The 15,034-nt window shown below is 39.9% G+C and overlaps 2 protein-coding genes across 4 annotated transcripts in view; both read right to left on the bottom strand.

The window, feature by feature from the left end:
• The window catches only part of hoxb3a (homeobox B3a), a 51,227-nt gene that overhangs the window by 14,626 nt on the left and 21,567 nt on the right, over positions 1 to 15,034 (bottom strand). For 2 of the 3 annotated variants that reach the window (XM_082165466.1, XM_082165465.1), the window contains exon 2: positions 8,738 to 8,942. The gene's annotated coding sequence lies outside the window, so the exon portion shown is untranslated. Of the gene's footprint in view, positions 1 to 7; positions 3,718 to 8,737; positions 8,943 to 15,034 lie in introns of those variants that run through there. The other variant, XM_082165469.1, reaches the window with a different exon arrangement.
• hoxb4a (homeobox B4a) lies at positions 10,283 to 14,247 on the bottom strand. Its single transcript, XM_082165702.1, has 2 exons — positions 12,990 to 14,247; positions 10,283 to 12,002 (listed from the first exon to the last, which is right to left on the bottom strand). The coding sequence occupies exons 1-2, from the start codon at positions 13,411 to 13,413 to the stop codon at positions 11,686 to 11,688; spliced, it is 741 nt and encodes a 246-aa protein (XP_082021828.1). The 5' UTR covers positions 13,414 to 14,247; the 3' UTR covers positions 10,283 to 11,685.

Raw genomic sequence — 15,034 nt, 5'->3', positions numbered from 1 at the left:
CACTCACCAGCAGGCGAAAGATTCCACCTCTAGCCTCAAGCTGTCTGATTGCCTCTCGCTGCTTGCGCGGAGCAGGGTGGATTGACACGGTGAACTAGTGAACCAGTGGACTGACAGGACACACAGGGTGGAGAAGCCAACGGGGTTCGTTTGTCCAATAGGGTACTGCACGGCTACGGGGCCAACACATGGGCCATATGGTTATTGCAACCTGCAGGCTTCGGCAAGGGCGAACACGGTCAACCTCATTCCGATAATTGTTCCCTTTCCTGTCGACATCCAACACGTTTCTTGTCTCCTTTTTATTTTAAGGGAATTATGCCAAATTCCAATAGATATAAAAGGGTAGGCTACTTGTTATTTTCTTGAGTTTACAAAAAAAATGCATCTGGTAGGTCTGGCTTCAGTCGATTTTGTTTTACTATCTTTGCTCGAATGCCTAGTTCCTGCATTCACTAGCCTTACATTTACAACCTCCAAGTTAAGTCACTACACTTGGCTTTCGTTCTTCGAGGCTTTTGTGTGCTAGGTTGTACACTACCCACGCAGAGATAGCAGAAAACAACAGGCGCGTGCGCTCTCTCTCTCTCTCACACACACACACACACACACACGCAGCAGACATAGACGGAAGTTCAATTATAACTATTTAAAAGTGTGATGATAATATCCATGCTATTCTTAGCCACTGCATAAAAAGGCAGACGGTGGCTCGAACATTTCCGGCTGAATTCTCTTATCGCGCTCCCCCATGCTCCTCAAATGGATGAAAATCCCGCGTGTAGCCTCTGGATAGTGTTTCTCTGCTCATTTTTCATGTGCTTTCAATCGTTGCTCTGTGTAGACCGTTATGAATTAGAGAGAGGTTTGATATTGATTTATTTCCAAATGGGTAATTATTCGTGCATTAGGAGACAGGGGAAACACCTGGAAAACTCACCTAAGCTAAGATAAAATAAATCGTAGCTACGTACAACTGCTACTACTGGCCTAATAAAATGACGAATCCAATGAAAGACAAAAGGACTAAAAGATTCGGTATGAGACCAAAACATGATTGTATTTAGCCACCATGCTTAGTGATAGTATAACGATCATAGTTGTATACTCGCTTTGATCGTTTAGTAATAGAAATTGCAGAACTATAATCGCTGAACACCCAACTATGATCGTTTAAGTGGTACAAATACACGTCATTAATTTGATGTATTTTTATTTACTGCACATGTCTAGAATTCCACTGAAAACGGGGTGGTTTATCTAACTTAGCCATGCCGAAGTTCTTTAATATTATCATCATCATTATTATTATTGTTATTGTTATGTCTGCTCTATCAAATGTGGTAATGTTTGTTTTAAATAAGTCAAAATGATATAAGGTTTGAAGATTAAATAGCGAAACAGCAGCTTAGTTTATACATCGCTCCATCTTGTTAGTGTACATTTGGATGCAATAAGAGGACAATATGGCCGACATCCAATCCAAAGACTGAGGAAACTCGCTAGTGATGAACTATCGGAATACTGTCTGATAAACAAGGGGGAAAAGGGCCAACAAGCATTAACACCCCCCTATACACAGGCCAGTATCAGAACGCATAATAAATTGATATACAATTACCTGGATTTGCTTTCTTTATGGGCATTTAAATGGTTTTACTCCATGATTTTAATGCTGCCATTTGCATTACTTGTAATCTTTACGGCTGGCATACAAAGATTTAAAATTTTGCATATTAGTCTTAATATAATGTTTTAATTGTTATTAATTAAATGTACATGATATATATTTGGTTACAAAAATGTTATTTAATCTATATCACTGACACTTTTGTGATAAACTTAACCGTGTGACCATACTTGAAAACATTTTTTGTCTGCAAAGATATGGGGACTCTTAATGTCTATCCAAACTGACTGGCATTTTGAATCATTTATTCAACCTCTGCTGTCACTAAACACGTGAAATCAGATATTAGATCCGCCTGGCGAGTCCCTGCACGAAAAAAATGTCCCATCTTTTCGCTCCCTGCGCATCCTCCAAAATGAGCTCGGATATTGTTTTTGACACAGCGCCGGGCAACAAGGAGCGCTGCTGGAATTATACATTTTGATGGTGCTCGCCATGCCGGTGTGCCCATTAATATTTGATAGGAGCCAAGGAGTTATTCTAATTTTGTTACACAAAGGTTTGTACTACCCAGATGGAGAGGAGGTGAATAAAACAGTTGCAATGCTATAAAGCAAAGGGGCAAATAACTCCATTATTATTATTGTTATTATTATTATTAGCCTATTATTATTTTCTGTTGATCTGTTATTGCTGTTTACAGTAACACTAACAGTTATCGGTTTTTTTTTGTTGTTGTTGTTTTTACCTTGAGATCATAGATTACAGTTTGTGTGTGCTTTTATGTTTGTGTGAATAAAACAATAAAAAACGATAAACCTCTTTGTTTGTGGACGTTTTCTTCAGCGGCGCATGTGCGTTGCACAATTATTGCCATCTCTACGAAATAACATTAACACGTCATAAACAAGATTTACTACAGGTAAAGTCGCTCACTTGACAAGCCTCCTCCTCGTGCACAGATAAGGAGGGGGGAATCCAGTTCAAATAGCATGCCAGCCAATGAGGCAGATTTCTGTGCTATTCTTTCAGTTTTCATCGTATTAAAATCACTTGTAGAAAAAATAGACTTGTAATAAAGTGGCTACTGAAAGCCTTCTGTAACTGAAGCTAATCGGAAAGGCTAATCTTAAATCAGGCAATGTCAGTCTGTTAGGTTTGTCCCACATAAAAGAGAAAATCAGAAGAAGAAAAAAAGATCTTTGTGTCAGTGACCCTCTTTTGGCTTAAAGGCAATTCAACCTCTGTCAATGTTCTAGTTAAGAATAAACTAAAGCAGTAGCTGTTCCTTTCTGCTCAGTAAGTACTCCAATTAGGTTTTTACACCATGAAGAAAAACAGCTGCAGTCCAGGTATGAGACCCCTGGCTATGAGTTTCCTGGCGGGCGCGGACACTTTTATGAGATTTACAAGGCGACGAGGCGTTCCCGTTTTGCCAAATTTAAACAAATCTTCCCTTAATTGGTAATTGCATATTCAGTAACTCAAGACCTGCAGCTACTTCATATTAGTCGCTGATCCATTGTCGTAAATCGTTCGCGATAATCAACTCGGGGGGCTTAAAGATGAGGGGAGAGAGGGCTAAGGCGAAGGGTTCGCGGGCCGTTTTCGAATCAGAAGTCGGCGAGCCTAAACGGTAATCCGGGGAATCTCTTCCTCGTTCCCGCATATCGTCGCTCGCCCATCATTTTCAAAGAGAAATGATTTATCGCGCAGACGGCCATAAACAACACAACTCCCTCACAAATACACAATGGCAGCCCCGCTGCCGCTGACACACATATCACTATAAATCAAGCGAAGTAGCTGGCTGAAAAAACGGTACAGAGAGAGAGAGAGAGAGAGGGACATGCAAAGGAAGGGAGAAAGATGGTTTATGTGGGACGGTGAGGAAAAGAAGAGAAACACGCAGCTTTTCAAAAATATGTAGTAATATGAATGGAGCGCGGTGTAATGCAATGACATGTAGCATCACTCCTGTTGGCAGCTGAATTCAAACGATGGAATGGGTTTGTGAGACATACATGCATGATGACAAGGGATGGCGAGGATGAGTATTTCTGGACGATATTTACCACAACACCACAAAACAGCAAATAAATGCAAGGAGTCGGGTAAGCCTGGAACGGTGGCGGCGGTCGAAGTGGCGTTCCCCGTTTCCTCGTATACTCACAAGCTTCGCACGGTGAGACGCTCCCCCGTCCGAATTTGTTTTATTGCAGCCTCCGTGAGGGTCTCTGCCTGTGCTTTTTTTCGCTCCGCTATAGGGCTTGTTTTTAAAAGGACAGTTGAATTTCACGTCAGACACTAGGAGACCATGTCTGCGATATTCCTGACGAATACATATCTATTCTGCAACCACTGCATTAATTATTTAATGAATCACGTGACCAGGAGGGGGATGGGGGCACCACGGCTTGCACGCTCGCGGGATTACTATGACCCAACTCTCCACAGCTACACTACATGCTGTTCTGTTCTTTTTATTCGTAATATGAAATTCTTCATACTATTCAGGACAAGGTAAATAAATAAAAAGTTTGTTACGGTACGAACGTATGTGTGGTAAACGGTTACCTATGATAGGCTAGACATGGATTATCATAATGGGTGAATTTTGTGGTACAAGTTTTCTGTCTTTTATAACGCCTAGGTATGTTACTACGGGCATTTTAATTAAAATGTGTGTTTTATTTTCAGATGAGTTCCGTATTTAATTACGTTTATATGAAGCAGCTTACTTTTGTAATCCGCATTATATATTTCATTTAGTTGTTCTTATTTTGCTGGAATTTTCAAGTCCAATTATTGTCTTTAGTGTTGTATTGATGTCTTGTTTTATTTCTTTGTAACACTATGAATATGCATTAAAATAATGATAAATAAGAAAGGGACTCTGAGTGTATGTGTGTGTGAAGAAATTCTTACGATAACAAGCACTCTGATGAATGGCTGTTGGCATTACAACTGATATCACATACCCAATTTCCATCACTGATTCTTTGCCAGCTTATTTAACTCTACAACTACGCGTTTGACATTTTATCGAAATTAAGTCAGTTTAACGGTTTAAACATTTTCAATGCAGAGAGCACATTTGTAACAAGTTAGTAGATTTATAGATATGATTTAGCTCAAGTTTGCCTAAATTTAACTATCAAACTGTTAATTTGTATTTGTATTATTACTATTAATATTCTCTGGAGTTGTTTGGCTGTGCAGAGACAGGTAACATGCGACAGATAAAGGAGGAAAAGTCTCTTGTGGAGACCCTGCCGCGAGCCCTAAGCAACAATGGTAGGGATGCCCTTCTGCACAGCGCTGAGGCAAAACGGAAACAATAGACCTGGGGCTGAGTCAAAAGAAACGGAGCAGTACAGAGACTTTGAAGGTCAAACAATAGCCTGACTTGCTGTGTGCTTCGAAGAACTCTAGCAAATAATCTGCACCTTCTTTTCTATAGCTAATATCAGTCAAAACAGCTCGAATGAACGAATAAAACGGCCGATTAAAGTGTAGCCAGCAGTGTAGCCATAGTTTTATCAAATGCAATTAGACTCTTTGCCAAAGAAGGTGAATGCAATAAAGATAAGCTTTGTGTGCAAATTAATCTCTGCAATTTTCTACGCCAATGTGCAATTGAATCCACGCATTTTCTCGTAGCCTAAGCAAGATAGCCGTGGCGGTTGTAAATACAGACAAAAACATAGGATGAATAGGCAATATGTGAATTACATAAATGGTAACATTAAAGCACCACTGTCTATCAAGATCAAAGCATATGTGCAACTGCGTTTACTGCTTTGAAAGAATGAAAGGAAATTGTGTGATTCAAAAATGGATAACGATTGCACACATGCAATGCTTTTGAAATATGGGACTTTGTTACAAATGATTCACGATACATCTTTAAGGTTTATATTTTTTTTTAAAACTATACGGGCCATTTTGTTGGGTCTATATTTCAGTATTTACTTGTAAATAAAATTGGGAAATACATGAAGGCTAATTCTCACAACAGAGTTAAAAAATCCTATATAGAATAATAGATAATCGAAATAATATAATCATAATAATAATATAAATCATTCTAAAGTACAACTCGATTGTTTTGTTCTCGCATGTCTTTAATTTTTTCAATGGAAATGATTAGGGTTACATGTTTTAATTAGTGGCCAAATCATCTAAAAAAATTAAAACGAAATAACTGTTAAAAAAAAAGAAACAAAACAATTAAATAAATTAAATGTTTAAAATGGAATTGCAATTACATTCAAATTATAATATAAATACATTATAATTAAAACCTGTATAGCTTTTAACAACTGCAGGTAATACATTCATCTTATTAGATGTAATATTTACTAAACGTGTATCAGCAAGATAAAAAAATAATAATACAAATAATATTAATATTATTATTATTATTATTATTATTATTATCCTATTATTATTATAGAAAGGGGGAGAGAGAGCTCAGATTATACAAATAAATCAGTCAATGAATATTCCAGATTTTTTCAGTCGCTTAAGTAAACAGAGCGTTTGGCTAAAGGCTAGGTTTATACAGAGCGGCGGAGATTGATTTACGGCACTGAGCATACCCTCTTTTATTGGGGACTGTAAATCTGTCAAAAGCGGTAGAACGCGTAGTGCCTTTAAAAAAAATTATATTCTTTGATAGGGAGACTCGCAGGACAGTCGCTTGTTGAGGTCACCATGTGCATTTTCCATGTGTCAGGTTTTTTTTCTTTTTTTTTTCTGCAACCTGGACAAGACAATTAATTAATTTAGATTAACCCACATAGCGTATTAAATGTAGCGTTATTATTATAATTATTTTCATTAACAATATTTTATATATAGCCTATGTTTTGACATGCTATCAGCCAACTTAATTGTTATAACTGTGTGGAAGGAATCGCTGCAGCATGTGCGATAGTGTTAGTTGCACATTACATGAGAAGTCACGTTTTCAGAAGCCAAGAGTAACAAATAAAGCACCTGAATATTCCTCTTTAGTGAGCTAACTCATTACTCTTCGCTATCTCATGAAATAATGGAATCTGAATCGCAGCAACCATTCAGTTAGTTAAATATTAATTTCGAGTGAAGAGAAGCCCGGTTGGAGAGATACGGAGAGTTAAAGAAATAAATGCACGCGCAATCTGCATTTTTCAAAACAAGAGATTAAACATATTTGCTGAATAGTTGTAGTAGACCATGTGTAGATAGAGCTGGGTAATATTACAGTAATATTGATGAAATAGTAGATTAGTAATGCGGTAGAAAAGGGAGGGGTTACGTTTAGCTGGCAGTGTTAACAATGGTGATTTGCCTTACTTAATATGTGTCTCTTTAAAACACACACACACACACAAACGCGCGCGCACACTCACACACAGGCTCTCAGCCCAGGCCCACAGAGCTGGCGCGCGCGGGCCATATATCTCTGTGACTATGCGGTGCTGACCTCCGCTCCGCGGCTTTTCACAATAATAATTCAGCAGTGCGCGAGGGCTATTTGTTTCGCAATTAGCGGCGTGAGCTAAAACAGGCACCACACCATCACATCAGCGTTACAAGGCCAAGCCGCGAGCTTTCCAACAAACCTTGAAGAAGGGAGTGGAGACGAGAACAAGGAGAGCAAGAAGGAGGGGGCTTACATGATACAATGCGAGGCGTTGTCACACAAAATAGCCATCATATTTCTGAGGCGGAAGGCCCTCTTGGCCTCCCTCACAGTGTTACAGCTACTGAAATATATATAAAGGAAATCGTAAAGTAATCTCGCCGTGTGTATTCTGCAGGTCTTGACACGCATGGTGACTATTCGGGCCTTTCTCAAGCAGTTTGTGAGACGGGAGAGATGTTTAAGGATGGGTCTTTGCAAGGCCACGACTGCTGTTGTTTTAAGGGCCCCCGATAGTTTACTAGACTGTCTGAGGGAAGAGATAGCACGGTGCCCTCGGGTTACAGTGCCCCGGCCGCGCTGTTATGACAAACTCGCCCTAGGGCTTTGTTGACCATGTAACACGTAGCGCTGTCCTGTCCGCGCCGGGTCAAGGGTTTCAGAAGGGTCAGTCTGAGCCTTCGCAACAGACCTAATCGGTCAGAAAAACGTGTCCTCTAGTTGAACCCATTGCTGCCATTCTGCCTGCCTGCTGCAAGAATCGATTTTTTTTCTGTCATCCCTCAACATCCCTCAATATCAGTTTCTATATTTTTGTCTTTTTTGCCACGCTTCATGCCACACAGGTCCGCAGAGGGAGGCGAAAGCCGTAAACCAGAACCACTGGCCTTTTCTCCAATACGCACAAGAGATTGATTTGCAGGGGTTAAATGGCGGTGAGCCAGTATCAGAGCACTCGTGCTCATCTAAGCACACAACATGCAATTGAAGCAATTTGCTACAAGTCGTTTGTTTTAGGCAAATAGTTGCTCTCGAGACATTCTATTGTGCTTTTCATTCCTGTCTAACCAACAGAGCATCAAATAATTTATTTTCGAGACCAGGCACTTTGCACCTGTGGCCACCCAAGCTCTGTGATGAAATAAAAAGTCGTTTTAAGGTGGGGAAACACATACACATGCGCACACAAACAATATGATATGCAAAAGAAATAAAGTACCATTAACAGTAGCCATTAGGGCAAAATGTCCTATTCGCAGATGGGGGATGTCTTACATATTGCATATCCAGATATTGCTCACATGTATGGCACAATGCAACTCATGCATATTCACAGTGTTGATGAGAGACACATGCGCGTTCACGCGCACATGAACGGTCAAACAGACGCTGACGTGCACATTCGATTTTTTTTTTCACTCGATACCACTTCAGGACCAACACCCACAAATATCCCATCTAACATTTCTACAGATGTGTTGCTCAAAAGCGAAAAGGAAAACATGCTAGTTGTGATGGCAGACACCTAAGTTATCGCAAACACACGACAGCCGGTTCCCAAATGCTACCCTTACTGTCAAAGCAGCCATAAAATCCATCCGTGGCACAACACGACAAATGCGCTTCTGCTACCCAACTGTGAGAAGGCCATAAAGCAATAAAACTCAAATAAAACAAAAGTAGGCCTACTGTACCTTGAACGCTGCCATCTCTCGTCCTGCGAAGATTCTCACTCGCGCTAACATTTTCAAGAGATTCTTCATGGGACATCCCTCGCCAAAAAAGTTTTCTTGTGGCATTACTTGGTGAATAGAAGATGGTAGAGAAGGGAGGGGGGGGTGTCTTCAAGTGCCCTTCAAGATTTCACTCCCCTCCTAGCAGAAGGTCCGAGCAGTTGTGCTGCCGAATGACAATAGGAGAGAAGACTTGTTTAAAGAGAAGCTGTGATTAATGATTTTTCTGTATAATTCTCACATTTTTCTTTAGGCTTCTGTCTGCAAATAATAGCGGTGAACTTTTGAGGCCCTCAAAAGAAATCTGTTCACTCCTATTCAAACCACTGTGGCAGAAAGGTTTTTTCTTTTTCTTTTTTTTTTTTTCTCTAAAAAAATAAATAAAATATGTGTGACAACAATAGAATTCCAAGGTCTATACAGATGCCACACGCAAATGCCTCCATTTGAAGAGAGACACTTTTAAAAATACATCTCACTTTGGAAATAAGATTTGGGTCTAAATCACAAAATGGTTGGATGTAGATAGGCTAGCTATATCAGGTTTATTTGGCTGTGCTAAATATGTATGCCACTCTATTAGCTCTCAATAAATTGCAGAAAAGTGTGCACGTTTAACAATTAGAGGGGACCTGATATGGTTTTACTGCCTCACATTTTTACTTTTTGAAGTGTTTGACGTTATGTCCAGACAGCATTTTATAAATAAAAGGGAGAAAACAGACAAATGGCTTTAGCGGGCTGTGTGGCGAAAAGGCCTCTCTGATATCAACAAGCAAGTAATAGAAAATCTTCACGGTGCCACGGAATGCTAGCAGACCAATTTAAGGCCATACTTTTGTGTAAAGTTCAACGCCAGCAAACGGAATGTTATTTTCTCCGGCTCTATATTTTCAATACCTGCTCTGAGAAAAGAAAATGAAAATTAATACAAGGGCTGCGCCTTCCAAAAGAAGCCATTTGTCTTCTTGATTATCTATTTGGTTGTCAGGGTTTGAGCTATGGCACCGACCCGCTCCTTTGTAATATAAAAAACACACAGCTTGCGCTGGCAAACAGTCGCGAAACTGTTGTGCAAGAATTACACTCATTAAAGCATTAAAAGCCCACGAGCCGAGAAACTATTTAACTTCTGCTTTTTTTCTAACATGGATCCATATTTTTAGGCGCATTCACGGCGTCGTTGAGCAGAGGGTTTGTGCACCGTTAAATTAAGGAGAGGCGAGACAGAAAGGAAGGGTTTTGTGATTTAGAATAAGATTACAAGGCGTAATGTACCAGGATTACTCGCAATGCAGCGATATAAATCACCAGAGAGATATGCAGAGATCTTCAAGACAGGCGAGCGCTACAAGGCTAACGAAAATGCACAATGGCAAGCCAAATACAATTAAATTGTGTTTTTAGCAAAACACAATGGACGATGGTATCCACCTATATAAGAAATATGCATTGAAAATAAGCATATCTGGCTTTAAAATACACAAGAAGACATGACACATGAAGAAAGATTATACTTTTCCGCCATTTATTAAATTTCTAGAGCTATTTACATGTAACAAAGGTAAACAGTGAAAGGTACAAGCAGAAAGAAGACAAAATACAAACATGTAAGAGGGGAAATTTACAATTCATCAGTGAGAAAACTGACCTTTGGAATGTAAAAAAATATATAATGAAATGTAAAATTATAAGAGGAAAGAAAGAAAGAAAGAAAGAAAGAAAGAAAGAAAGAAAGAAAGAAAGAAAGAAAGAAAGAAAGAAAGAAAGAAAGAAAGAAAGAAAGAAAGAGTGTGGTATGTGCGCATGTCTACCATAAAACAAAAAGAGGGTGGTATAATGACATAAAAAAGAATAAACGAAAATATAGTGTATTTTCTCATGCAATATACGCACCTTTTATTTATACAACCCTGGCCACACTTAACTTAAATTTCATTTAAACTTACAAACAAATGCTGAGATTAGCTATCGCAGATATTTGCCATTAAGTCAAAAGAACTTAATCTGATCACTTCATAAAACTAGACAAAAAAAATAAAAAAATACAATTGAGGTAATTTAAATAGTACTTAGCAGTGCTCTCATTAAAATGCTTTGCGTTGTACCGGTTTTGGTTATACATATCTATCCATCCAGCTTCATTGAACCTTTATATTATATTTAAAACTACTAACAACTAATTAGTAATTTGCTGTTCTTAAACTGAAAAGCGCTAAACAGGCGATGAAACAAGTCCCTGTATTTGTAATGAGCGACAAATGGACCACACGCACAATAACCCTCAGTCCCATTGGCATTGCATTCGAAATGCAAATAGCAAATGCAAAATAACCTAATTGCTACAAAATACAAAACTTCATATCAGTTGAAAAACACTCGGCTAGTTATTTTTAAGCCAGGGGAATAAAGGGAGTTAGAAAGGGCTTCTTGACAAAACAGAGCGACTCATTTATTAAGCACAACGCTAGACGTCGAGGTAATGGGCAGGCCTACGGTTCATCCTTTGTACCACAGAGTAAACATGACAAATGGGGCCGAGTTTGGCGTGATTAAAGATGAAACACGGATCCATCTTCACCCAATCTGAAAACTATCTGCCGCCTTCTGTGCTTATGGAAGGGGCGAGTGAGCAGGAAAGGCGTGCGGGATAAAAAATGGGAACCAGACTGGGAAGGCAACCCATCTATAGTAGCATTTGTGTTCGAGTCTTCAGTCTCTTCACCCATTTTTAGTGTTTAAAAGATGAACATGTTCTTTGCTCCTTCCCCCCCACATCTTCCTCGTATTTTATCCCTGTAATTAGAGTGCAGGGGAGAGTCAGGAGACACAACGCGGGTAAAATCCACGTTCTACACTCCATAAAATTAGATTTTATAATTGTACGTGTTTTGGGCAACAGTGGAGGGCTATAGACTTGACGGAGGTCCGCTAGCTCGGTTCTGATTGCTGCCCAATGTCGGGCCGCCGCTTGGATTAGTGTTGGCAGAGTTGCTGCGTATTTTGGTGTTGGGAAGCTTATGGTCCTTCTTCCACTTCATGCGCCGGTTCTGAAACCAAATCTTAATCTGTCGTTCGGATAGGCACAATGTATGGGCAATCTCCACCCTCCGTCTGCGGGTCAGATAGCGGTTGTAATGGAACTCTTTCTCCAATTCCAGGACTTGCTGCCGCGTGTACGCTGTGCGTGAGCGCTTTGGTTCACCCCCTGAATAGTTCGGGCTCACTGTTGGGATACAGAGAGCGACACGTTACAAAAAAGTATAACACTCGCGCGCACACAGCCCCATACACACTCACATGTACATAGATATGTACACTCCAAAATCACACGAACACACACACACTACAATAATATAGTGTAGTATATATTTTATAACTTGAAGAAAATCCGCTCGTATTTGCAAGTGTACTATGTGACTGTTAAAATATCCTATTGTGCAAAATGGTAAACAAGAACAAAAAAGTGGTCACTGTATGGTATTTAGAATAAGCAACTGAATAAGGGACATTCAATTCCAGAATTCATGGATCAACTTAAGTCAATAAAGCAGCACAAAATACAACAATAGGGATATAGCATTTTTGCATAAGAAATCCTTAATAGAAAAACATATTCAGCACTAACACTACAAGGGAACAGCATAATCTATAGTTGGCTATATGGGCGACTAGTGTTAATCCGTGATTTTGCGTTTGCCCCCTTTTCAGCGCACACCATGGCAGCTCTATGGGTACATGCAATAATTATCGCGGAATAATAGTTCATAAAAGAGTTCGACTGTTTGTATTACCACTAATGTTTTATTATCGTCCTCATAACTGTGAATATTTGAGCTCTTATAAGTATTTTTATACTAACAATTGTGAAGTGGCAGTGTAAAGTACACATTAATCCGTCCAGTCACTTAAAATCAAATTACTAAAACATAAAACCTAACTTATGGATTACATGAGAACTCATAAACCTCTTCTCGGGAAGAAATTAGAACGAGAAAGTTGCATAGACGCCGAAAGAGCTTAAAGAAGGAGTGCAATAAAAATTTATGGAGGGTGTAATTATATTGCCCTGCAAACAGACGATCGTAAATCTCGACCAAGGGCAACTTCATAAGGGGAGCAATAGATTTAACGCCGGACATTAGGCTTTCTAAAGTGGCTGAGCTGTCTGCGTACGGAAACGCACTAGTAAGAGAAGTTTAGCTGCACTTACCGATGTTTACGTGGACTTTTTTCATCCAGGGGTATACCACGGGATCTTTCCTTGAGGTGACCGTTGAAGTGTTTTGGCTAGTAGGAGTCTGACCGCAGGCAGGCGGAGGGCTTGGAGTTACCGAGTCGCAGTGATGGCTTGGTTCAGAGAGAGGGGTTGAGAGTGCGGTTGTGGGTAGAACGTGACCTCGTGGAGAGATGACCGCGGCAGGCTGCCCCGGACCCTGGCACGATGTGAAGGCTGGGTCGGCGCAGCCCGACCGCTGGTGGTAGATCGGCTCATGCTGGAACGAGGGGTCTTGCCTCTGGGCGCTGTAGTAGTCCGGAGAGTGACTGGGTAGGTAGTCGCTCTGGGAATATTCCTCGCAGGGTGGAAACTTAGGGTCCACATAGTTGGAGTTGATCAAATAGGAACTCATGGCCATTAATTTCTTTGAATTGCACACAAAATATACTAAAATTTATATGTATCCCTTTACTCGTTTTCCTGTTTCGTAGAACCCTCCTACTTTCTGTCAAGTGAACAAAGTTAAGGGTCCATGTGACATCGTCAGCCAATGGCGTGGATCTTCGCGATTCCCGGATAAGGAAATGGGATTAGTCAGTTTGGATCGCGCTCATCAACATATCGGAATAGTCCAAAATTCCATACTTTCTCATACGTTGCCGTGCGCTTGATGAGATAGTGAGTGAATCAAAACAATAACAAGCGAAAGCAGACACAGCGAAAAGGCACGCTCGATCCTAGCAGTCCCACAGAAAGTCACGCCCCCAGTCCCCCTCAGTTCATCTGCACATGGAGAACATGACTGCATCTCTATAAAGAACTGTTCAGATTTGGCGCACTGAAATACTGCTAAATTTTGGCTAGTGTTCATGAAACGCGGTACCAGGGGAAAGTGACGCAAGGAAATCGCCATGGCCAAGGTTTTAAATGCACTCGCTAATAACGGTGAGAGAATGGTCGTGGCGTTAGCAGCGTGTCAGAGATGAATCTGGGCTTGTTTAAGATCGATAGAAAATTCATCAACTAATTCAGGTTACAAAGCCTCCTAAATCACAAAGGAGACCTTCTGCATTTAAACGTAGTCTGCAGTCATTCCACTCCAAACAGCGCGTTTATCCTGTATGCCTAATCTACACACAATGAATAGTAATTTATATGTGTTCGATTCACTATTAATACCAGCAGCAAATATTTCTCGTTGTTTACTCATAGTGATGTAAAAACACGGCATTCAGATGGTTATAAATCAGTGTAAATCGTTGTTTACTCATAGTGATGTAAAAACACGGCATTCAGATGGTTATAAATCAGTGTAAATCTCTACATACCTTTTTTTTAGTTTTTTGTTTTTTTTGTTGCTCTTTTCGATTTCTTTAAAAGTCTCACTAAATATGTGACATCATAAATGCCCTTCCAATCTACACCACAATTTACAGAAAAATGTAGTAGCTAAGAAAAAAAAACTTTCGTTCCTGCTACAATATATCCAGTACCAAACAGTCGTAATATTAATAACAATGATAAAACAAAAGTTAAAAATGTCATCTTCTTTGCCCGTTGAAGTTGAATGTAGCCTATACATCAACTACATACTCCCCTAGATACGAATTTGTGACTGTGCGTCTGTTTACACAAATCCGGATCTACAGGGTATATATAGATGACAGGTATCTTCTTGGCAGGTATTGAGAGAGCCTGCTCACCTTGACAGCGCCTTCCCAGTGTCAAGTTGTTGCACCTGGAACAGTCTGCCTCCAAGGATATCAGCAATCTGTCTCGCCACTTAATGGATCGGTGCTTCCTTTATAAACTTTGCTAATGGTTTGTGGTAAACACTGGAGTTTTTTTTTTTTTTTTGGTACAATTCTCCCCTAGATAGCAGCTAAACACACAGCTTAAAATAGTAAAATGGACTTTTTTCCCCCATCTGTGGCCCAGAAACACCATTTCCTACCGTCGAACTCATAGTCTTTGTCTCTTCAATATATACTGAACAGTCGAAGCGCACAACTTTGTCGTCTAATGTGCACATTTTCTGT

The sequence above is a fragment of the Leuciscus leuciscus genome (genome assembly GCF_965113295.1).
Source record: "Leuciscus leuciscus genome assembly, chromosome: 1".
NCBI lineage: Eukaryota > Metazoa > Chordata > Actinopteri > Cypriniformes > Leuciscidae > Leuciscus > Leuciscus leuciscus.
Note: the sequence above shows the minus strand (reverse complement) of the source record. Positions and strands in the feature narration are given on the sequence as shown.